The sequence below is a fragment of the Nyctereutes procyonoides genome, unplaced genomic scaffold, assembly GCF_905146905.1.
Source record: "Nyctereutes procyonoides isolate TBG_1078 unplaced genomic scaffold, NYPRO_anot_genome, whole genome shotgun sequence".
Taxonomy (NCBI): domain Eukaryota; kingdom Metazoa; phylum Chordata; class Mammalia; order Carnivora; family Canidae; genus Nyctereutes; species Nyctereutes procyonoides.
In genome coordinates, this window is record NW_026575133.1 from 67501 (window position 1) to 92559 (window position 25059).

General features: G+C 41.6%; 1 protein-coding gene across 2 annotated transcripts in view; it reads right to left on the minus strand.

The window, feature by feature from the left end:
• The window catches only part of MYOF (myoferlin), a 144176-nt gene that overhangs the window by 42721 nt on the left and 76396 nt on the right, over positions 1 to 25059 (minus strand). For both annotated transcript variants that reach the window (XM_055346146.1, XM_055346145.1), the window contains 12 exons: positions 21153 to 21330; positions 19427 to 19551; positions 17161 to 17267; positions 14320 to 14512; positions 12996 to 13151; positions 9707 to 9838; positions 8269 to 8432; positions 5675 to 5789; positions 3898 to 4003; positions 2587 to 2732; positions 1424 to 1597; positions 57 to 165 (listed from right to left, as the gene is read on the minus strand). In XM_055346146.1, the coding sequence (XP_055202121.1) occupies positions 57 to 165; positions 1424 to 1597; positions 2587 to 2732; positions 3898 to 4003; positions 5675 to 5789; positions 8269 to 8432; positions 9707 to 9838; positions 12996 to 13151; positions 14320 to 14512; positions 17161 to 17267; positions 19427 to 19551; positions 21153 to 21330 (1705 nt within the window). The remainder of the gene's footprint in view (positions 1 to 56; positions 166 to 1423; positions 1598 to 2586; positions 2733 to 3897; positions 4004 to 5674; positions 5790 to 8268; positions 8433 to 9706; positions 9839 to 12995; positions 13152 to 14319; positions 14513 to 17160; positions 17268 to 19426; positions 19552 to 21152; positions 21331 to 25059) is intronic.

Genomic DNA, 25059 nt, shown 5'->3' on the forward strand with positions numbered 1-25059 from the left:
GCCTTAGATAAATAAGTCATTGCAGGGGAGTGCACAAATCCATGTTTAAAACTTACTGTCAAAGTTACAGGAAACAATAGGAGTGTTTGCCCCAAATACAGTGGTGGCACTATACTTCTGCTTGTCCACACTCTTCTCATCTCCGTCCTCGGTCATGTCTGCACCCTAAAAAGGCAGAAACGTTCATTAGCAATGCCTCAAAACAGAGAGGCAAGAATTACAAAGAAATGGAATGGTGGCTTTTAAAAGAGACTCTTCTCATCCAATCACTCCATTTTTAAAAATGAATAAAGCCCAGAACAGCAAGTATCTTGCCCAAGGTCACTTAGCTGGAAAGTGACAGAGTAAGAAGTGGAAGCCAGTCTTTCTGCCTCAAGTCCAGGCTTACCAAACCTTGATGCTGAAAATTTTCAAAAGGCAAAGCATAAAAGATAAATAAAGGGATTAAAAGGGTGGGAGGAGGATGAGAATAAGCAACAGAAGAACACAGCAGGGTCAGTGTGCAAAAATATAAAACCAGGAAATGGCTCCCAATCACCATGTTGGTTTAGAGAGACCAGTGCCATTTTCATATTCATCCCTCCCACCTTTGTGCTTTCCCCCTCCCTGCCTTCTTTATTGTGCTTCCATTGGAATTATTCTCTCTCTCTCTTTTTTTTTTTATGATAGGCACACAGTGAGAGAGAGAGAGGCAGAGACACAGGCAGAGGGAGAAGCAGGCTCCATGCACCAGGATCGCGCCCTGAGCCAAAGGCAGGCGCCAAACCGCTGCGCCACCCAGGGATCCCTATTCTCTAATTCCATGAGCCATCCTCCTGTTTTTCTCCTCCCCACATCTGTATATTTAATACAGTTTCTTGGTCTATGGAACAGTTGTAGTTTCCAAGGTATAATCCAAGGAACCCGCACCTGGGATGATAACAGATGTCACCTGCAACGAGGGTTTTATAATAGATATATGTGGGACATGCTGGGTGAAATAACATTAAATAGGCGCGTCTGCGGTAGAACTTCTTAGAACCTTTCCTCTATTCATGGTGTATTCAGGCAACAAGACTTACTGAGCACCCAGGATGTGTAGTTTTTTCTCAAATTATCTGCAGTTCTGCAGCACTAGAGGGATCTCTGTGGAGTCAGTAGTGTATACAACACTCATCTATTTTCCCTATACCAATATAGATTTTTAAAATATTTTATTTATTTATTTGAGAGAAAGAGCAAGCTCAAGTGAGAGAGAGAGCACCAGCAGGGGGGTGGGGGGGCAGAGGGAGAGGGAGAAGCAGACTCCCCGATGAGCAGGGAGCCTGATGTGAGACTCAATCCCAGGGCCCCAGACCTGAGCCAAAGGCAGACGCTCAACCACTGGGCCACCGAGGCGCCCCCTCAACCAATAGTATCTGAGCTTTGAGGACCTGTTACTTACGAGGGCGCCCTCCAGTTTAAAGATGGCGGCCGCACCGTGCGTTTCCGAAGGAGCCATTTTCCTTCTCCAGCGTCTACGGCGGAAGGTATCTGAGCTACGCTGTTTCCAGTGAAATTTCCAGCCAATTAAAGAAGCATATTCCCAGCCCTCCCGGTCTTCCAATTCTTCCATGGCCTAAAACAGAAGTAAAACTTTTAAGGTGAATGCTAACATCATCATCATAACAACAATAATAACATCCCTTAATGGATAAGGTAGATTATTTGGTCCATCAACAAATATCTCCTCTGTTCCAAGCACTGTGCTATGAGCCAGTGATACAGCAAAGAACAAAGCTGTTGGCCCCTGTGGGGCCGATGGACTGTGGGTATATGGAGAGATACCTAGGCAACTGATACAGAAGGAGACATTGCCAGAGAGAGTGTGCAGGAGCAGGTGTGAGAAGCGGAGGGAGAGGGAGAAGCAGGCTCCCCGCTGAGCAGGGAGCCCGCCACAGGGCTCGATCCCAGGACCCTGAGATCATGATCTGAGCCTAAGGCAGATGCTTAACCCACTGAGCCCCTCAGGCTCCCCTGAGTCCTTGTGTTTCTTATTCTAAGTACTGAACTATTGCCACTACTTCATTATGCAAAATAATTTCTATTACTACTGGGTAGTGTTTCTTATCATTTAACCTACTTCAGATCACTTAGAAGACACTGTGAAACACAGATTGCTGGATCTCACCCCTGTAATTTTTAAGTCAGTAGGTTTGGAGTGAGGCATTTCTTTTTTTTTTTTTTTTAAATTTTTATTTATTTATGATAGTCACAGAGAGAGAGAGAGAGAGAGAGAGAGAGAGGCGCAGAGACATAAGCAGAGGGAGAAGCAGGCTCCATGCACCGGGAGCCCGACGTGGGATTCGATCCCGGGTCTCCAGGATCGCGCCCTGGGCCAAAGGCAGGCGCCAAACCGCTGCGCCACCCAGGGATCCCGGAGTGAGGCATTTCTAACAAATTCCCAGGTAATGTGTTGTTGCTGGTTGGGGTAGCAAGTGCATTTTGAGAACCCCTGTGCAGGGAGGGCATTAGGCCCTTGATTGGCAAACAGTTTCTGTAGAAATAGCCAAATAACAGGAATTCTATATGGCCCCCAGCCTAGCTCCCTCCCGTGGTAACTCTTACCCTTGCAGTGCTTGCAGTGCTTTGTGTTAAATCTTTCTTGCGTTTTCGGACTAGCCTTCGTCGTCTATGAGTATGATACATTTTCTCTGCTGCAACCCAGGATTTGGGTTTAGTATCAGGAGGAATGGTAATTCCATACTCCCAGCCTGGAACAGAGTTTGCAAATGGTTATCCCAAAAAGATGCATTTGCCAGACTGCCAGATAAACTTCCAGAAAACATCCAGTCACTGTCTCTGCTCCCCCAACATGCTCTACTGTGGCATTAAATGCCATTGTTGCTCCTTTCAGTTTGCTGCAATTCAACCAAACTGAATACAGCTCTCTTCAAAGAGCTTCCTTTGCTGCCCCGGGGTTCTCCTCCCCTTTTATCCCTCCAGTCACTCAAGGCATCTAAGAATAAAGCACAGTGCAAGAGGCCATCGGGGACAGTGTTGAAGGGTGTGGCCTGTGTAGTTACACAGCAGGGTTTAAATCCCAGCATCCCTGCACGCTGGCTATTTACTATGTAAGTTTTTTGCAGGTTAGTAAAAAACCTGCCTATGGCCGGATTTCCCCAGCATAAAGGTAAAGTATACCTCCTTAAAAAGAATTCACCGAAATAATGCATGCAAATGATGAGGACTATGCTTAGCACATAGTTGGTGCTCAATCAATGCTATGATTATAAGGCTTGGTGTGTGTCAAGATCAGCAAAGAACTTATAATCAATTTGAACCCTTCTCTATCCATACTTGTTCTTTCTCTTATAAGGGAAAAAAAATCACATTTTCTCTTTTGATATTTCCAAATATTATAGTTCACTTAACTTCAGGTTACTGTTCATAGAAAAGGATAAACACCAGTAACAGAAGCTATGTTAATAATCTATGTTATTGTGTGCTAACTAGACTTCCAAAAAACCCAAAACAATCTGTATTATTGCTGAACAGGATGACTATTAAGGCATTTTACACTCCTTCTTCCTTAGTGTAATGTTCCCAGGGAGCCTATGGGGTGCGACTAGAATAGAGAAGAATATCCAAATGCCATTTCCCTCCCATATTCTCATCCTGGATCCCCAACATCTCAACATGGCCCACTGTGATCTTGTAGTGTTCACTCATGACGCCCCTACCTGCACCTGTTCAAGCACTTCTTTGTCCTTCAGATTCTGCTTCTGAATAGTGACAGGTAATATCCAAGACCTGACTGTCACAGACTGACAGAAGTAGGACTGCTCCCCACCGCCCCACAACCAAGGAAACTTTACTCTGGGGTTAACCAGGGACTTGCTACAGAGAGCCCATCAGGTAATAGATCTAAAATGTTACCTTTCTCATCCACTGCACGATTTATATCGTATACCCATGCGTCATCTTCCCATTCCCATCCTGGAGGGCATGTCAGCTCGCTAGGTGATGCTGCTTTATCACCATTCTTTAAAAAGAAAAAAAAAGAAGAGAAGTGAGCCAGGGTGTCAGATAAAATGCAAAGGTGAGAGTATGACTCACACTTAACAATAGCATTCGAATGCTAATTTAGGAATCTCTAATCTCAATTTATTCACAATAGCTACACAAGATTAGTTTTTTAGAATACCTTCTGTTAGGGGTATGTTGGGTTGAACCATGGAAAATTGTTGTAGTAGATCAAAAATGGCCAAATATCAGCAATTTCATATGGTTCAATTTAATATTATGAAATGGCGTGACTCTTTATAAGGAATTATATTGGAAGGGAACCATCAGAAATGGATAAAGCATGAAAAACATGTACATGTTTTCAAGTACAAGGTAATATCACTGGAGGTTCTAGATGTTAATCATGTAACATTTGAGCAAGGTTTAGGTTCCCTATCAACTAAAGTATTGACTGCATGAAAACTGACAGGAGAAAAAGTTCCTAAGAACATAAAAAGGTGGTCCATAAACATATGGAAAAATGCTCAGCCTCATTTTATTTTTTAAATTTATTTTTTTAAGATTATTTATTTATTTATTTATTTGGTGGTGGAGAGGGGCAGAAGGAGAGGGAGAGAGAGAATCTTAAGCAGGCTCTATGCCCAGCACTGAGCCTGACTCGAGGCTCAATCTCATGACCCTGAGATCATGACCTACGATCACAACCTGAGCTGAAACCAAGAGTCAGATGCTTTACCGACTGAGCCACCCAGATGCCCCACAGCCTCACTTTAAATTAAGAGTTGGAAAATGGAAAAGACTTCAGGGCACCACTGATTCAAGCTCGGACAAAGCTGGTGTAGTGGAGGTAATGAGTGTTTAGGAAAACAGCCCTCTAATATGCTGTTGCTGGAAATAAAAATTCATACAACCTATCTGAAAGCAGTTTGGCAATATTTATCAAAACTGCATATGCACTGAAATCTGACCAAACTCATCCAGGGAATCTTTCTTGGAAATAAACTTCCACAAGTGAATAAAAATGTATATATAAGGATGGTTACTGCTGCATTGCTTGAAAAAAACCAAAGACTGGAAAAAAATAAAAATGTCCACAAGGAGAGGATATTTAAATATATTATGCAAGGTGCACATAATAAGACACTTGTGGGCATTTTTTTACAAAGCTCATAGACCTATACATATTGATATAAAAGGATGCCCAAGATATTTTGTTGTATGAAAAACACAAATTATTGAACTGTGCATACAACATAATTCTATTTAGGTGTGTTTTGGCATGGGAGAGCAGTTTTACATTTGAGTGTGAGCAGAAACATACTTTCAGTGGTTATCACTGAGGGGTGGAATGTAAATCTGGGAGAAGACTTACTTTTCATTTCCTTTTATGTTCTTGGGACATTTTAGAGACATGTCCATTTTATTTGTGATTTAAAAAAACTAGTTAAGTAATAAATATTTACAATAAAAAATTGCACAACTCAAACTTTACCATATACCAACATCCAGTTAAACAGGTCCAATGTCTTTTCTATAGAAAATATTTAGAGGTGCATTTGTGTGGCTACTCAGAACACAAGACAGAGCAGAAGAGAAGGGGAGGCCACGCCTTGTGGCTGGTGGATTCACAGACCACGGTTCCAAAGAGCTAGGGCTGGAGGTTCCGTGTGGGGAGCAGCCCCCTCACCGCATCGGTATAGGTGTCCTCAGCTGGCTTCCAGTCACCCCCGGGGTAGCGGCTCTCATTCTGGTACACTTCGTCCGTGAACTCCGTGTGCCCCGCGTCTGCCTCGGTCAGCAAGCTGTGGGCGAGGCTTGAGTTACCAAAGGAGCAATGGTAGCCAGCAACCCCAGAGGCCCAGGGGCCGGGAAACATCTACACCGGCTCCCTCCTTACTCTAGCCCTGGGGTTCTCCACCAAACTCCTCTTCCTGCTAATAACTTCTGACATTCTTTTGGAGAAGGGGCCTGTGGGAACAAAGAGGCCGGAATCACAGAGGACTCCTCAAGTTAGCAGGGCTGCTCCTTCTCAGTCATCAGGGTGGGGACTGGGAAAACAGTCTTGTGGGCAGCTCCTTATACAGATCTCATGTTCCATATTTTTGTTTCAGTTCAGGGCCGGTCAGCAAAACTCCTGGCTAACAGTTCAAAAGAATAGGATATTGTCCACCCTTATTACCCCTACTTAAAAACAAAACAAAACAAAACAAAAAAAAAAAAAAACGGCGTGGAAATAGTCTCTTGAGGCCAAGTATGGAAATTTTTACTCATGGCTTGCATGGTCTACGTAACACAAACTGAAGGGAGGAGTTTAAATTTTCTGGATAGTTTCCTAGGTTGATGGCCAAACCAGGTCATTTAAGACTCCAGACTTCATTTAGGTACTTAAGAAACCCATAGAACTCTCTGCCATGCCAATTTTCCTCTTGGATTTGGTACTATTTTGACAGCCCATAAAGGAGAGTATAGAGGCTCCAACTTTGACTTAAGTCTCCTGCCAGATACCCACTCAAGTGAGGTGTCTTTTTCTTTTACCATCCCTACATCTTTTCCCTGCCCAATCCTCCCCTAGAATCAAGCACTGGAAAGAAATCAGAATAGAGGGCAGCTCTGGTGGCGCAGGGGTTTAGCGCCGCCCGCAGCCCAGGGCGTGATCCTGGAGACCCTGGATCTAGTCCCACGTCAGGCTCTCTGCATGGTGCCTGCTTCTCCCTCTGCCTGTGTCTCTGCCTCTCTCTCCCTCTGTGTCTCTATGAATAAATAAATAAAACCTTTAAAAAAAAAAGAAATCAGAATAGAAGTAGCCCCAACTATTTGTATAAATTAAGCTCATCCCATCATTCTCTGGGTCCCAGAGAAGGAGAACAGAAGACCTGGCTGCTGCCTCTGGGGTCCCGTAGAGCCTTGACATGGTTTGACCTTCCGCTTTTCTAATGCCTCCACCTTTCCCTGTCCTCATTACCCTTTCTTCCTTCTGTCCAATTCAAATCCCATTTCCCTTGTCCCCACCAGCAACCCCAACTCTATCCAAAGCAAGCTGTCATGGGTTACAAGCAATCATGTGCAATCGTTGGGTCTTACCAGACCAGAACAGACCAGACCCAGCTCACTCATTCCCCTCCTTCTCTAATGCCTGTGATCACAGGAAACAAATGTGGACAGAGAGGAAAAACTCTAGTTTAAGGCCTTGAATTCCAACTTTACCAAGCTTGTTTCCTCCAAACTCAAGTTTGCTGTCAAGAGGCAGAGAAGAGGGAGCTCTGACTCTGATGCTGTTGGCAACATTCAGAAACCCTAACTCCAGGGGACACATCCTTGCCTCCCCTTTACTGTTCCTTTCTTTTTAATAACAAGCTTTTGAGACACTCTGTTCATACCACACAATTCACCCATTTAAAGTGTACTCTCAACTGTTTCTTACAGACATTCCAGCCTAATAGTTAAGTCTGGACTGGTACCACCTACAACCTATGTGTCTTTGGACAAGTTACTTAATCTCTGTAGGTCTTACTTTCCTCACCTTACAGTGGAGATCATGCTATTATTTGTTGGGAGGTAATTCTCTATGAGTTCTTATGTTTCCACAGCATCAAGGATACCTATATGAGGAATAATCTTGGAAGATAGAGATAGTCTCTCTCTCTCTCTCTCTCTCTCTCTTTCTCTCTCTTGAGCAAAGGGCCAGCATGCTTGCTACTCATTAAGAAGATTTGGATTCCCTAAGCCTAAGTTCCTCTCCTATTACACAACCACTTCATGTTTAAGTGTCATCTGACCATCTTCTTGTCTCCCTGTGGGAATTGGAGCTCAGATAACTAAAGCAAATGTTAATACTGGCACTGCTATTGCTGTTGGCAGTGAAGTCCCTTGTCTCTGACCCAGGAGTCCTGTGTCTCTTGTCTCTTGCCAGCATCCATGAAGTATGGCAGGTGACCTTGTTAGCTTCCAAGTAAGCTAAACATCTCAGATCCTTCATAATTTTTGACACTAGCTACCTTATAGGGATATAGGCCAGATTCAATAAAGTAATTAACACCCTGGTGCTTAGCTCACTGCTTGATACATTCACCCATAAGTTCTCAATGAATGTTAGTACCAGGTGCTTTTTATTTCTTTGTTTTATTATGGGGCACCAATGACCTATTTTAAATTTCTATGGAGTTTGCTCAGTGGGTATTGCATAAGTATTACCAAGAATAATGATAGAAAAGATTTATTTAGCAATATCTAGGGAAAGGTTTCACTGTCACCGTTTTTTCTCAGAAAAATGGAAGGGCTTACCTTCTTTCAGGATCAACTATCCACTCTCCTTCCCATTCCCAGCCTTTCGGAGGCAAAAAGAATTCCCTCTTGAGTTTTATTTTTCCTGTGACATCAGAAAATTTATGACGACCCACTAATCCAGAAGTGCCCCATTTTCCAAACATAAGAGCTTGATTTTCATACTGTTAAAAACAATTAGAGAAAACACATCAAAGAGCAAGAAATAAAGCCCACTCATAAATTTTTAAGCCCATTTAAGCTAAACCATGATAGAAAGTGAAAAAACTTAAGGTATGGACCTAACTTGGGCTGCTACTGATTATGCAACCTTGGGTACCTCACTCTTCTTTTTAAGACTCAGTATTCCCATTTATTAATTGGGGATAATACCACCAGTTCTCATAGAATTGTTCAAATGTGCAATCAAAAGTGCTTTGTAAACAGTGGTATAGCACACTAGTTGCTTCCATTATTATATTGAATGGCTCCAAAAGGTTCTCCGAACCTAATTTTTTAAATACACATAAAGTCCTCATTTTATGAGTGTATAGGCTTCTAAGAGCTTATTTGTAAAGTCTACTGTCTAAAACTTGGGGCGCATTTCCCCACAGAATCAACATTATAACCGATGGTACCTTTTGCAGGCAGTCTACAAAGAATCTGTCTGACATTATGAAGGTCGTTTAAAGGTCCAATTTTTATGGTGCCTAAAAGTTCTCTGCCTTCATCCCTTTGAATGTAGTGGGGATGAAGACCAAAACCTTTCTAGAAACAGCTTTAGTGGCAAAAACAGACTCCTGTTTATAGGGCATTTCTGTCTAAGTTAGAAGTTATAAATCTACAATGGTTTGCTCTTCACGATGTCAACCACTAAAAGGCTTGAGATTTGCCAGTGAGTGTCCCTGTTTGGGTGCAAGCTGAAATTTCCATTTTTCTGCTGATGAGCCACTGAAAAGATGATTTGCACCTGACAGGGGGGTTTGAGGCTGAAGAAGGAAAGAAGAAGTTTGAGTAGAGGCTTGATGGGGAAATTGGGTTTAAGCAGCCACAACATTACCTGTCTCAGATATAGTTTCTGAGCCTTGAAAGGAGATAAACTCCAGGAAGCAGCTAAAGAAGCTATTATCACAAGGGGCTTTGAGACCTGGGGGTGTGTGCACAGCTCCTTTGGTTTCTAAGTGACAAGGACACAGAATGGAGAAGCAGGGTGTTCCCACTACTTCTACTTGGTAGCCAGCATGCCTATAGTAAAATCTAGGCACGGAGATGGGCAAGACTGTTAGCACATGTGAAGTACCTCAGAGACCATGAGAAAGTTGGTGGGGGATGTGAGTGGTGGGGGATTCTGCAGAGAACTGAGGTCTAATATTAGCACATGGATGAATGTTTTCTCTAAGGATGACAAGTAACAGGACTCCCCCCAAAGAGGAAATGATAGTGATGTCATTGAATGTACCATTTCAGCAAAGACGGTGAATGTTCCTTCTGCGAAGCTATTGAATTTCTTCTCAACAGCACTTAAGCCCAGCCAGATGTTGACTCGCAGCTCTGCGGGCACCTTTGGTCCGTGGGTTTTTTCCTGCGGATACTGTGAGGTGCACAATAACATGCTCTGTGATGTTGGGTGCAGTATAGGCTATGACATTAAGTTCAAGCCAAAAGCAGATCTAATCATTGCTCTCCCCAGTCTAATTTTACATTTGCTTAGTTAAAATACTTCCAAATGACCCTGCAGAGATTTTAATAACAACAAAGTGGTGCTTCTCAAAGTGTGATCCATAGACCCCCCCTCCTTGTGTCCTTGAGACTTTCCCAGGAGGTTCATGGAGTTAAACTCTTTTCCTAATAATACCAAGATGTTTCTTGTCTTTTTTGCTGTATTGATACGTGCACTGCGGGTACAAAAGCATGGTGGGTAAGAGTGCAGGCACTGCAGCAGGAATCAGGGCAGTAACACCAAACTGAACCCATGGGAATGATTTTCTTCATCACTCTCAGTGGAAAAAACAAATACTGACTAGTTTTACCTATGAATTCCCTCAATAATATAAATTGATTTATATAAATATAAATTTACCTATGAATTCTCTCAATAAAACAGTAAAAATTAACTAATCTTAACCAAATCATGATCCCTGAGTACATCTTTTGTTTGTTTGTTTGTTTGTTTTTGTTTTTTTAATAGGCTCCATTCACGACTCTGAGATCATGTTGCCTGCTCTACTGACTGAGCCAGCCAGATGCCCTTGTGAGTACATCTTTTTATTATTTTGTGTAATGAAATGGAAAGTACACACAAATCACTTCTGCTGCATATTTATGTATATCTTGAGAAAAAGCTCTTGTGCAATTGTTTGAAATGTGAACCGAATTAGCTTTTCTTTTTTAATGGAAATGTTTTTTACTTGAAATAGCGATTTACAGACAAATATGGTTATTCAGACTTGGGTATGGGGCAGACATTACCTTGAACATAAACAAAGTAAGCCTGTCTCTTCAAGGACAACAACTGACTGTATTCTGTTATCAATGATTAAATTCAGGCTTTCAAGTAAAAATAAAGAATTTTGGAAAACTTCTGTCATGGTAAGCTTGATAGCATCCTGATCCATAAAGACTTTTCTGATGAGTGATATTAATAAATGTGTTTTTTTCAGCAATGCAAGATGAAATGTGTCAACACTAGGAAGACCTGTATAACCCAATGAAGTGATATTTTTTCAATAATCAATGCTAAATGTTACAAAATCATGCACGGATAAAAGAACCATTCAAATACAAAATAAACCAATAGATTTTAATGTAGCTGAAAATGAAAAGTTCACTGATATGGTTTCAAATTCCATACTGCAAATCACCTTTTAGAAGCCATTACTTGAGTTTGGTATTATATAACAAAGATGTGTATCCACAATTATCTGAAAAGGATATTAAAATACTTCTCCCTTTTCCAATTACACATCTATGTGAGGCCCGATTCTCTTCATACACTTCAACCAAAAAATTTTATTGCATCAGATTAAATGTAGAAGCAGATATGAGAATTCAGTTATATTTCTGTGAAGCCAGGTAGTAAAGGGGTTTATAAAAATGTAAAACAGTATCAGTCTTCTTTCTAATTTTGAGAATAGTTATAATTTATTAAAAATATGTAATTTATGTTGACATTAATGGGTTTAATTATTGTTATTTTAAGTGAATTAATATATTTTTAAATTTCTCATTTTAATTTCTGTTACAGTAAATATTGATAGATATCACCCACCTAAACAAAACCCCACCCTCTTTGGGGTCTTTTTTTTTTTTTATAAATTAATTTTTATTGGTGTTCAATTTACCAACATACAGAATAACACCCAGTGCTCATCCCGTCAAGTGTCCCCCTCCGTGCCCATCACCCATTGACCCCCACCCCCCGCCCTCCTCCCCTTCCACCACCCCTAGTTCATTTCCCAGAGTTAGAAGTCTTTATGTTCTGTGTCCCTTTCTGATATCTCCCACACATTTCTTCTCCCTTCCCTTATATTCCCCTTCACTATTATTCATATTCTCTTTGGGGTCTTTAATAATATTTTTGAGTGTAAAGGGTGGGGATGTCCCAAGACCAGCAAAAAAAATCCCAATGAATTAAATTGTCTCCCTAAACTGGATAATGAGTGTTGACAAAATCAATAAATACATATAACATTGTCTTGAAAGCATTTTGCTGTTTATCCACCAAGTTCTAAAAACTAACACAGAGAATACCATTTTGCCTTCCTCTCTCACCAACTGTGAAATTTTATTTATTAATCGGTTTGCCTCCACCAACTGCTGACAGGCACAATTATAATCGTGGTTCTATCTTAAGTAACATTTGTTCCACCAAGAGATACTTGAAGGAAGATAATCACTTTGGTTCTATTTTCACCCTCCTGATTAAAGAACAATGAGTACATTTATTAAAAGTTAGCAGATATGTCTTTGTTTTCAAAGAACATTCTCCCCTGACTGCTTTTTCTCTTCTTGATTTTTATTCCTCTTCCTCAAATCCAAAGACTTCAGCTGGGGTTGGCCAGGGACACAGATGTCAAACCAATACAGCTGGGACTATTTTGATTTCTTGGTTTTCAGCCCCAGGCCCTCCTTTGGTTCTCCCTAAACACACACAGAGCAGTTTTTGATGCAGGGTCCTGGGATGGGCTTACAGGGGTCTATGAAGCTCCTGAATCATGTGTTAAATACTGGATGCATGGCAGATATGCGTTCTTCTGGGAGAGAGGGCTAGTAGCTTCCATCAGGTTATTAAAGGAGCCCGTGACTAACAATGTTCAGAACCACTGCACTAAAGCAGCAAATTCTCCGAAGTTTTCAATCTGAGGTTGAGGGCATGGATTCCATGGACTATCTATATTATGTTCTCTTTTTTTTTTCTACTTCCTGAACACTTATCAGAAGGGAAGGGAAGGAGGCATTGCTTAGCACAAGACATTAGAAATAAGAGGAAAAATCATGCCAGAAAGCACAGCATTCCCAATGTCACATTAGTATTAGTGTCAAAGAGATCTCTACGGAAGTGTCCTTGACTGAATGCCAGCAGACCCCAGACTCTCTAGGAATTACTAGCCTAGGGGAAGGTGCTAGAATGGGTCGGAATTGATCATGATCATATTAGTTATTCAGTGATTGGCAGATAAAGCAGCCCCTTTCTTGGGAATGCGGGTTTTGCGTTTAGTGTTTCATGTTGCATAGGGATGAAACTTTACCTTCAGCAAGATGGTTTGGGTTTTCCCGCAGTATTTCCCAGATGCAGTCTCACCACTGGTGGAGTATAGAACCTGATGGGCAGGGATGCGTGCATAGGCCAGTCTTTTCTCCCCCCGGATCATCCAGATGATAATGTCAGGCATACTGTTCTGTGGCTGGCCATATGAGAAGATGGAAAAGGAAGAAAAGCTGGAGTCAGTCTACATTCAGAGGGACTGGAGACTCTGCAGGCTGGCTCCTCAGGGCTCTCCTTAGCAATTCAGAGATCTGTCTGAATTCCTGAGTTGCACATCTTTTGGGACCATGCTGAAGCCTGCAGGGCCGGGAGGCAGACCGCAGCTGGCCAGAAGGAATAAGGTGAAGCAGAGGGGGAACTTCACCTGCCCCAAACCTGACCTACACAGCTCTGAGAGGTATTTTAGGAAATATCCCCTCTTATCTCACCCATCCTTTGAAGAAAGCCCTCAACAGCAGTCAAGCATTACAGGTTTCATACCTGTCATAGGACACAGACAAAGTATCTCCAGCTCATAATCCAATGTTTGCCAAATCTGATATATTAATTTTGTTTTCTAAAACCTCTTTTCTTCTGATTATAAAGGTGATATAGTTCACCATAGTACCAAAGCATAGAAAGCAGAAAATAAAAATTACTTATAATCCCATGTTTTTGCAAATGTATTTCTATCCAGATCATAATATATTATGATCCCCCTTCTCCCAAATTTCTGAAGCTCAAGAGGATGGACGGGTCTCCTACTCTCTTGGTTTTCCTGTCCCCGGAGGTTAACGGCAGCCAACATTCATCCAGCACCACTGTGTGCCCTGCACCGTGCTAAGCCCTTTATATTCATCATCTTCAATCTTCACTATACAATGCTGTGAAAGGAGTACCACAATTATCTCCATTTTACTTATGGGGAAACTGAGGCTTACAGAGGCTACCCAAGTTTACATATGGTAGATCCAGGATTCATACCCAGGTCTTCCCAATCCCAAGCAAAAGTTGCACTTCAATAGTCTGTGCTACTTTATCCCTCTACCTGAGGTATTTGATTGTATCATGATAATGATTTGTCTACTTTGAAGACTTTCCAGGACCACCAACTCAAAATTCTTCTCCAGTCCTCACTTCAGTGATGGACCCATTAGCCCATTACCCATTAGCATCCCAGCCCAGTAACTCCCTGGCTTCACCATCTGTCAGACCTGCTCACTATCCAGATAATAAACTAGATTCTCCAACCACCTTCTCTCTCTGTGGTGCCATTCCACAGAATCCCTCTGCCATATCGAGTGACTTTGAGTAGTTTAAAGTCCTACCTCTTCAGTCAGTTGCAGTAATTTTTCAAGCCAGTCCTCAATTTCTGCCAGTGTGGATTTCACCTCTGTGGCCTCAGACCTCATCCTCACAGCTGCCTCGTGAATCTGGGAGAGAGATCGGGACCGCAACTTTCGGATCTGAGTGTCAAGAATTGTGACATTAGCTTTTCCTTCCGTGACAGGCAATGTGTACCTAAAAAAAGAAAGGAAAGAAAAGAAACAGATAATCTGCAGAATCGCTTTCTGGGCTTCAGAACCGTCAAATTCATTTATGTTTGATTTCCATCTTGCAAGCCACACCGGTTTCCTGACTCCATAAGCATGACCAGGTTTAAGCTGAAGTTGAGTGTATGTGGCAATTGGCAGAGCAGACTTGCCAAACAGACTGCTAACTCTCACGAGGAATGTGACAGGGGTGGGGGTGGGGGGGGGCGGGAATTAAAATTCCAAAGCAATTTCTTGGGTTTGACTACCTGGAGTCACAGGAGAGAAGATGGAAATGGCTGCAGCATTTGGGAGGAGCAGGGCTTCCCTTCTTTTGCTTCTTGCAACCAGCGTACAGACCCGCAAAATGAAGGAAGGGAAGGCAGATTAGAGCACTTAGCAGAAGGTTTTTAAGGACCATGCACCCCTAGGCAGTCCATGGAGGGGGGTGGGGGGGCTCAGGAGGCCTGCAAACCCCAGGAACTTATTTAAAAAGTCTATGTCTGTGTTGCCAGGCAGTTGACGTTATGATAAAGACCCCATGCTTTGGAGCCAACCATCTAGGTACAAATCCTGATTCCACTATTTATTAGTTCTGTGATCTTGAGCAGTTACTTAATCTCTCTCCTATCTTCAAATGTGGGAAAAATAGCATCTATCTTTTGGGGTGTTGTGAGAAATAAATGAATTAATATATGGAGAGCATTTAGAACAATGCCTACTGCAGAGTAAAGTCTGTATGACGTTGCCATCATAATCAAATTTTGTCTTCCTCATTGTCATAGTCTCATTATATATAATGAGCATTCAAAGGCATTCAGAGGGGCCCATTAGCTCCCAAAAGGTTTAGAACCACTGGTGTAGGCAAAGCTCCCATTAAAATGAGAAGTCTAGAACAGCTAAGTTGGCACCAGAATTAATTTGCCTTCTTCTGCAGGGTCTTCCTCTCACCATGGCAGCTGATAGGGCCACAGGTGAGGGTGTCATGGATTCCAGGAAGTCCCACTCACATTGTTTCTACCTAGAAACTCCATTGGTGTGAATGTCCCCTTGCTTCTAAATGAAGGAAATCCTAGTATGACTTCTTTTAAACACAAATTTCCTGTTACATCAAGTTAAAAAAGATTCCATTTGATTCTTCAAAAACAGTTCACATCAATTTGGTTCTTCAAAAACTGTGTAAATAGATATATCTATGTTTCGCTCAGCAAACCCCAAAATTCACAGAATTTTCTACGCGAAGTTCTTGCCAAATATTTCTGTTTGGTTATATTAGTAATTGTGGCAAAGCAGGGGCAAAGGTTAAGTCCCTGGAATGATTCTTTGAGGCAAAAAATGCATATGGAAGCTGCTAGCTCAAAGACACACATGAGACCTTTGATAAATAGATGTTGACTATGTGAAGCATGTAGTAGAAAAAGTATGGATAAACCAAACTCTGGGCATCAGATGCATCATTTCCGTGGGCCTCTGTTTTCTCATCCATAGAATGAGGAGACTGGGAGAGATGACCTCTTAAAACCCAGTAAATCTGGGTCTGAATTGAAACTAGAGCCCAGCATTGCTCTGATCTCAGCTGCATTTCAATGACCTCGCTAAACCACTAGAAGGCACAAGAAGACAGGGAGACTGAGGGCATTTGCCCCGAAGAGGGGGGGAACCCATCCCCAGTTCTTGTGGCTTGTCAGAAGTTTTCTTTCTTTTTTCTTTTTTTTTTTGTCATAAGTTTTCAATTATGCTCTTCTTTTAGAACTTCCTTGTCCACTGCTCTATTAGTCAATATTTAAAATGAGTTGGGGATGAATCACTTCCCTCTTTGATTTCCAAATGCCCAGAGATCTGAGCTATTTCCCCAATTCACAGTTATAAAAGGCTCTCTATGGCTCAAGTCAAATATATTGGCTTTGTGAAGGGAGACTTAGCCACAGTTTATTAGGCGTTCAATAAAAAAAGGTGGGGGGCAAGTAAAAAGGCTGTTTCTTTTCTTTTCTTTTTTTAAGATTTTATTTATTTATTCATGAGAGACACATAGAGAGAGAGAGAGAGAGGCAGAGACACAGGCAGAGGGAGAAGCAGGCCCCATGCAGGGAGCCCAACTGTGGGACTCTGGGTCTCCAGAATCAGGCCCTGGGCTGAAGGCGGTGCTAAACCGCTGAGCAACCCGGGCTGCACCCCCCCCCCAAAAAAAGGCTGTTTCTAAAAATGTGTTCATGAATTAGGAATGTTATTCTGAATGGCAAAATCAGTGCTCCACCCCTAGGACCTATTATTCTCTGTGGAAGCTGAGAGTCACCTTTCTCTAGGCAGTGGGCACAAGGATTGACAGGAGTCAGGCCTGGGCCTGTTCCCTCCTTCCTTCTCCCCACTTTTTGCCTGAGGCTGCCCTGGGATGTGTTTCCAGGAGGGACCTCAGCCTCCCTAGCTGCTTTAGAATTGGCATTTAATCAGAAAGTGGAACTTTTCCTGGTGGTGATTCAGAGACTCCTCCTAGTGACTAGGACCTTTGGAGAATCTTGACTAATTCAAATTCATTTTTCAGGCAAACACTGTAGACAATTCTAGAGGCTCTTTTAGTGTTTCAGTTTTGGGGAGGAAAGCATGACTGGGAATTCTGAGATAGGAACAAAATCACTGTACCTTGTATCTTCTATAACTTCATCGATCAGCTTCAACCATATTTCAGCCAACTGGTTTGCAGGAACTTTACCTTGCATCCCTGATTTCAGAGCCTCTAAGTTCAATTGCTGGAGAGTTTGGAAAGAGGAAATAATTGGTAGTTATGCATCATGCCATTAAACCCAGTAAAGGTTTAATGCTTATCCTCAAGAAAAAATAATGCATAAAAGGCTTAACAGAAAAACCAAAGAGTTTATTTTTTTACATTTAAAAAATGCTCATGGTAGCTTAGCACTATTTACATGTCTTCAAAATGCAGTCAATGCTGACATGTACAAGTAGTAGGACAATCTTTCATATACCTTTGACTTTTGAAACCAAGTAAATATTTTGAAACCATGTGTTCAAGAAATAAATAAAGCCAACAAAGATGGGGGAAGGAACCCCAACATGGAATATAAAACAGAAACAAATGACCTATATTATAGATGAATAACATAATTGCACTAAACTAACCCAAATAGCTTTTGAACACAATGTTTTGATGATATACTCTCAGTTTGAAGAAAAGAAAGAACCACGAACATATCAAACTCTAAATCTGTTTGTTTTTCGCAAGGGTTCACCTATGGATTTTAGGATCAAATACATGAACAAATGAGGTTTCTCACTGTTGGAGAAAGGAGTTACAAATACAGAAATAGGGAAGAGTAAAATAAACCTAGGATATTAGAATAGACTTGGAGTTATCCTTATAAATTCATTGCTTTCCATATATTGATCGATCTAGAAATAAACTGACATGTGAGTGTGTGTGTGTGTTTACATCTACCCACTGAGAAGGTGAGAAGGCCTGGAAGCAAAGGCAACCAAATAGTCATCAGCATTCGAAAACCCAGACCTTGGTTTTCACATCCTATTACACTAAAAGGAAATAGAATTCCTTGGGAAAATGGCAATTTGGGCTGGGACAGGTAAGTGCTAGAAGAGCCTAGCATATCCTGTTGTGTCACTTTGAGCATCTGCTGACTGAGAGACAGAGAAAGTGCCCTCCATGATTAGCAAAAGTCCCCATCATGGGGAATCACCAGCCTGTCCAGATGAACATGGAATATAGACAGCCCGATCAAGGCTGATGAATAAGGCTGAAGAGCACCCAAAACATAATCAGGATAGAGGGGTGATCAATTCTTCACTAATTCCCTCAAGACGGAAGCCTGGAAGTTAATACCAAAACTAGAGTGCGTATCAGTTACAACTTTATTTCGTGAACAATTATGCTTAAGTTAGCTTAAACCTACAATACTCCTTCAATATTGTCTTTATAACATAAAATGGTATTTTTAGATTTTGCTGTGAACTCTTAGATCAGGTATATTCCAGGACCCCCACACATGTTGGTCCTGCCCTAACAGATATTAGATGTTAGAAAAAGTTAATACTAATGGAATTTGGAAATCAACACTCTAAGAATAGATGGATTTTATCAGTACCTGATAGAAATAATTTAGTATCTTTGACTTACTTAGAAATATCCCAACCATGTGCCCCTTCTTCTCCTCATCAATGTCAACTAGATGGAGAATTGCAGATACCACATCTATGCAGTTTCTACCAGAGAGGACACCCAACTTCCAAACAAAGTCCTCTAGTTTACAAAAAGAGTATAAAATGTCAGGCTCTGGTTCCTCTGAGCCCATCTGTTCCCACAGTGGAGATTTTACTCCTCTAGCAGTAAAGCTCTAAGGGCTGCATGTTTCTATTGTAACAAACCATTCTCCACATCACACCTTTTTGTGGCAGAAACTGGCGGTTGTCTTGGATATCCCTGCCTCAATGTCCACCCCAACTTCCTCAGTGACAGGGCTTTTCTCTGGCCATACGTCAACTCAAGCTTAAGACTGCATTTCCCAATTCCTGTATAGTAAGATGTGGGTGTGTGACTGGATTCTGCCTAATGGAAAATAAGTAGAAAGCAAGTGTGTCATCTACTTCCCCATTCTCTTTCCATCGGGCTGGAAGGTAGGTATAATGATGAGCCACCTCAACCATGCAGACAATGACAACTCCTCAGTGATGGGAGAGCAACAAGTGGGGAGGAGTCTGGGTCCCCCATAGCACTGAACCTCCATACCAACCGTGGAACACCTACCTCAACTGTTACTAAAGAAATAGCTTGTATCTTGCTTATCGCTATATTCCGAGGTCTTAGGTTAGAGGGTCTAGCATACAACTAGCACATAATTTACTGTCTGGTGGGAAGGACACCTAGAAAAGATGGACTTACCAGCCGTTCTGCCATGGTTAGGAGAGTGTTCACTGCATCCAGGCGATGACTGATGTCCTCCCAGTATGAAGTCAGGGTAACAACTGGCTTTGTGTGGGCCCAAGGCAAGTAATAATAGTAGTTCCCTGGTATAGGACATTGAGAGTCAGTGAACACTGGACACCTAAACATGTTTATGAAGAGATGTGCAAACTGGGCTACTGATCAATCCGTATACTCGGGGAACAGTTTGGGGTGATTTGGTGTTTAAATTTTATTTGAGGGCAGCCCTGGTGGCTCAGGGGTTTAGTGCTGCTTTCAGCCCAGGGCATGATCCTGGAGACCAGGATCGAGTCCGAAGTCAGGCTCCCTGTGTGGAGCCTGCTTCTCCCTCTGCCTGTGTCTCTGCCTCTCTGCCTCTCTCTCTGTGTGTGTCTCTCATGAATAAATAAATAAAATCTTTAAAAAAAATTTTTCTTTGAAGTAACTGAGGAATAGTTGTTTTGAAAATCTCTCTAAAATACCCTCCTAGATATCAGAAAGGGACACAGAACATAAAGACTTCTAACTCTGGGAAATGAACTAGGGGTGGTGGAAGGGGAGGAGGGCGGGGGGTGGGGGTGAATGGGTGACGGGCACGGAGGGGGACACTTGACGGGATGAGCACTGGGTGTTATTCTGTATGTTGGTAAATTGAACACCAATAAAAATTAATTTATAAAAAAAAAAAATAAATAAAATAAAATACCCTCCTAAACTGAACACACCAGTTTTAGGACCTTGTAGTGGTTCAGGATCATGTGTCTGAACTTCACTAATGATCATATAACACGACCGCAGAATATACAGGGAGAATAGGAGGTTAGATTGTATGGGTCTGTACCTGTAAAGTGCTGCTCTAAATAAACATTTTTGCCAGAATTGGGGCAAGAAAATAAAAGGATTTTGGATATGTGGGGTTTTGTATTACTGCCTTATAATGGTTAAGAATTATCAGCCAACGTTTTCTAGCACATCTTATATTTTAACATTGCTTGTACAGAATTTAGGTAAAAACTATGGCAATACTGTTGGAACATTCAATCAGAATTTCTTTCTCCTCTCTGTATAGTCTTAAACTATTTGTTGATACCATCAACAAGAGCATTCTCATACTCTGATTTCTACTATGACTTATTTTATACACTAGAATGCAAACTCCTTAAAAGCAGGGACTGTTTATCATCCACCTTTGTTCAAATACAGCTATTCAATCCACAGAGCAACTTGGGAGAAGAGGCTTAAAACTGAAGGTTACAATTAAGTGATATCGCTAAGGGCATAGTGCTGGCAAGTCACAGAATGAAGACCAGAAGCTGGATTTTCCAGCTTTCCTGAGCCAAAGTCTTGTGCACTTTCACTACTCAGTCTAAGAGCAGTTTGGGGCTTGGTCGAGTGGAGTTGGGCAGAGCAGGAGCTGATTTGGGGATCTCAGAGTTCAGCAAGTTGCCATCTTTTGATTTTATAAGACAGAGCCAGTGTGAAAGTTGGACATGGGAAGGGGAATAGGGTTCAGACCCTGGCAATGGACCTGCGACTTCTTGGGTTTGACCAGTCTTGAAGATGCTTGGACTCCAGCTACCTCTCTTCCCCATTCTACCTTTTCTTCTCACAAAGCATATGCTGAACATAATGGCTGCTAGTGGAAGAATATGCTGGGTGCACCCACTGTAAATGCATAAGGAGAGATGGTTAGAGTGACTCTTACCATCAAATACGGCACGGCTGTATTGAGTGGTTGATGCCAAAGGCTTACAAGTCGTGTCAAACTTGTTGCCATAGTTCCCAATGCTGACTTCAAACTGAATGGCCTCGCCAACATCTTGCAACATGGTGGCCGAATGGAACACGGCAGACAGGCTATACTTCCGCCTTCGTTGGTATTTCTAGAAAGTTTGAGCAGACACGAGGCTCAGTGAGACTTCTTTTGCTTTTATTTATATGTGAGTTTCTAGCAGGTGTAATTCTAAACCTGACAATTAGTGTTGCATTATATACCAGTAGAAAATGTTCTTAAAGTTAGCAGTTTCTCTTGTACTCATTCAAGTGGGCAAAGATAGAAGTACCAGGATGTTCACTACAGTGTTGACTGAAATAGAGAATAGATGAAAACAATACAAATGTCTATCAATAGGTCACTGGTTAAACAAAATTACGTTACATCCATAGAATGGGATAAAGGGTTCACCTAAAAATGTCTTTTTTCCATGTTAGCATATATGGGTCTACCTTTAAAAAAACTACTGGTTTACTGTGTATGTGTGTATGTAGGTATGTGTGGGGGGGTGTGGGGGGGGTGTGGGGGGGTGTGGGGGGGTGTGAGGTTGGGAGCTGATCATAGGGTCAACAATGACCACACTGAGGATCTTTCAGCCTAGCAGAAATGACCATGGGCCCTTCTGGCCTTCCTTCATCTGGGCACATAAAATCTCTTGAATCCACCTGCCCTAAATCCTTGCTCAGATGGCATGTCTCCTTCTTTGTGGATCATATCCCCACTGATCTTTGGGTACTTTGCCTTCTTTAGCCAAATAGGGCCATACATTGGTTTAAACTGCTGTGTTTCATTATGTTCTAGGCATTCTTCCACTTAATATTGTCTGCCTCTAAAGTCTTTCCAGATCCCTGTTGGCACCCAGGCTCTGTAGACACTTGCAAAACTTGGGGGTGAGACTATAGTGGTTATTATACTGTAGCCACATTGGCTACATGTTTCACTAGGGAACTTGTGGAGATCCATGAGTGATAATACTCAAATTGTTTGACAAATTCTCACCATAGCAAGTTTGTCCTGAAAGCCCATAGAGAAAGAACTTCTAGATCTATAGTCCTTCAATTTGAGATTTGGAGGCCACATTGCTATCAAACTTTGGCACAGGATGACTTTTTTTGTTGTTGGATTTGCCTTTTTGCATTCCTACCTTGCTACCAATTTGAGGACCATAATCTAAGTAGCAAAGTAATGACATTTTCATCTCTAGGAAGCTAACAAAAATTATTTGATCCCTGTAGGATATTTATTAGCTGATTTTCCCTTCTTTTGCTTTTCATCATACCATGGCCTTTATTCTATTAAATGAATCACAATCACGGATAGATCTTCGACCTTGTATAAGAGTGTGTTTATGGAAGTACTTAGACAATAGTTTCAAAAACTTTTTCTTTTCTTAAATTGTGGTAAAACACACATAACATAAAATTTACTATCTAAACCATGTTTAAGTGTACAGTTCGGTGGCATTAGGGGCATTCATGCTACCATGTTACCATTACCACCAACCATCCACAGAAGTCTTCCAATCTTACAGAATTGAAACTCTGTACCCATTAAACCTCAACTCCCCATTCCTACCTACTTTCTGTTTCCATGAATTTGACTGCTCTGGGTATCTCATGTACACAAAACATGTAACTGACAGATACAAAACAGTATCTGTCCTTTTGTGACTGGCTTATTTCACTTAGTGTAATGTCCTCAAGGTTTAGCCATGTTGCAACACATGTTAATTTCCTTCCTCTTTAAGACTGAATAATTCTGCACTGTATTGTTGAAAGATAAACAGGTATATTAAAATTTTCAAGATTTTATTTGAGCAAACATATTGGATTGGGCAGTGACAAAGCAGAAGTGGCTCTGAGTGCTCTACTTACAAGAGCTAGGGGAAAGACTTCTACGGAGCAAATGTGGAGGAAGACAAGGAAATTATTTGATTGGCTATAGCTTAAGTGGTTGCATTATTTGAGAAAGCCTAGATGGTTATTTGCTATTCACTGCCCTTTAGTTTTGATTTTTTAAAATAAATTTTATTAATTTATTGGAGATAGGAGAGAGAGAGAGAGCAAGTGAGCATGAGCAGGGAGAGAGGCAGAGGGAGAAACAGACTCCCCACTGAGCAAGAAGCCTGATGAGAGCCTTGATCCCAGGACTCTGAGATCATGACCTGAGCAGAAGGCAGATGCTTAACTGACTGAGCCACCCAGGTGCCCCTGATTTCCTAACCTTCAGGCATTAATAGGTTTACATTCTGGTTTGCTTATATAGGCTGCCAAGGCATTAGAGCCACTTCTGTCTGATGGCGTCCTTGTTTAATAAATTTAGCAGTGTGTATACATTACATGTTTATCCATTCATCTATTGATGGCTTGCTATCAATGGACTGCTTCTACCTTTGGGTTATTGTCAGTAACGCTGCTATGAACATGAGTATACAAATATTCATTTGAGTCCCTGCTTTCAATTTTGGGCATATACACAGCAGTGGATTTCTGGATCACATGGTAATTCTATTTTTAACTTCTTGAGGAATGTTTTAAGAACATCTGACAGTGACTTTAGTTTGTTGTCTGAAGAACTGCAGGACATTCCACTATTACAAAATTACCATTTTGGTAAAAGGAATTTTTGACATGGTGTCATGGAAACCTCCAATAGGATTTCATCAGAAGTCCCTCTGAGTCTCAATCGTTTTTGAAAGTCTTTCCAAAACATTGGTTTGAAACCTTAGCTGCATATTGAATCACCTAGAGGGGCTTTAAAATATACTTATAGCTGGGCCCCACATCCCACAGACTCTGTCTACAACTGTGCATTGAAAAAACTTCCTTACATTAGTTCACTGTCACTTTGGTAGAAAGAATGTTGGAGACTTTTGTTACTTGTCATGAGTCCCCTTAACTACTCACTAAGTAATAAACTTAATCCTCCTGAATTAGTCATGGTTCAGGAATACTATGGGAATTCTGGGTTTGGTTCAAATTGTGTGAAAATTAGAAAGTAGGGAGTTATTTGTATTAGTCAGAACTTATATATACAGCATAGCTTCTTCTTTGTAAACCATCTGGGATGAAAAAAGAGAAGAGAAAGAGCAAAATATGAAATATAATTTGGGACCAAAGTCAGGGCCCAGAAACAACAATCAACATTTAATCTGGAGCCATCTGCTAATTCAGGGGCTGCAGAGGAGAAATGCCTGAGGAGGCTCTGGAAGGGGTGGGGAATGCCACTTCTGGCTGGGCTGGTTCTGCCTTGCATATGGCCATGATTCCATGAAATCCCCCTGGATTTTCCTGAGCAGAGCTTCAGGCACCTGCAGAAGCCCTGACAGGACCCTCGCACTGCAGAGTTGAGCTCTAAGATAATCATTTGGGTTCTGGCCATCATACCTCCCAACAGATCAGCACACACTGTGAGCAAGCTGCTCAAGATGGGGCAGTTAGTTCCTTGGACCTTTCTGTCCTACCTTCTGTTCTCAAGAGAGGGGCTAGAAGTTGAGTTAATGATCAATCACATTTATGTGATGAAGCCTCCATAAAAATCCCAAAAATACAGGATTCAGAGAGCTTCTGGGTTTGTGAACACATACAGGTGTTGGGAGAATGTTATGCCTGGAAACTCTGAATCCCTTCCACATACCTTGTCTCTTCCATCTGGATGTCCATCTGTAACCTTTATCATATCATCTATAATAAACTGATAAACATTAAGTAAACTGTTTTCCTGAGTTTTGTGAGCTGCTCTGGCAAGTTAATTAGAACCTGAGGAGGAAGTCATAGGAACCTCCAATTTATCGATCGATCAGAACCTGGACTTTTGATTAGCATCTCAAGTGAGGGAG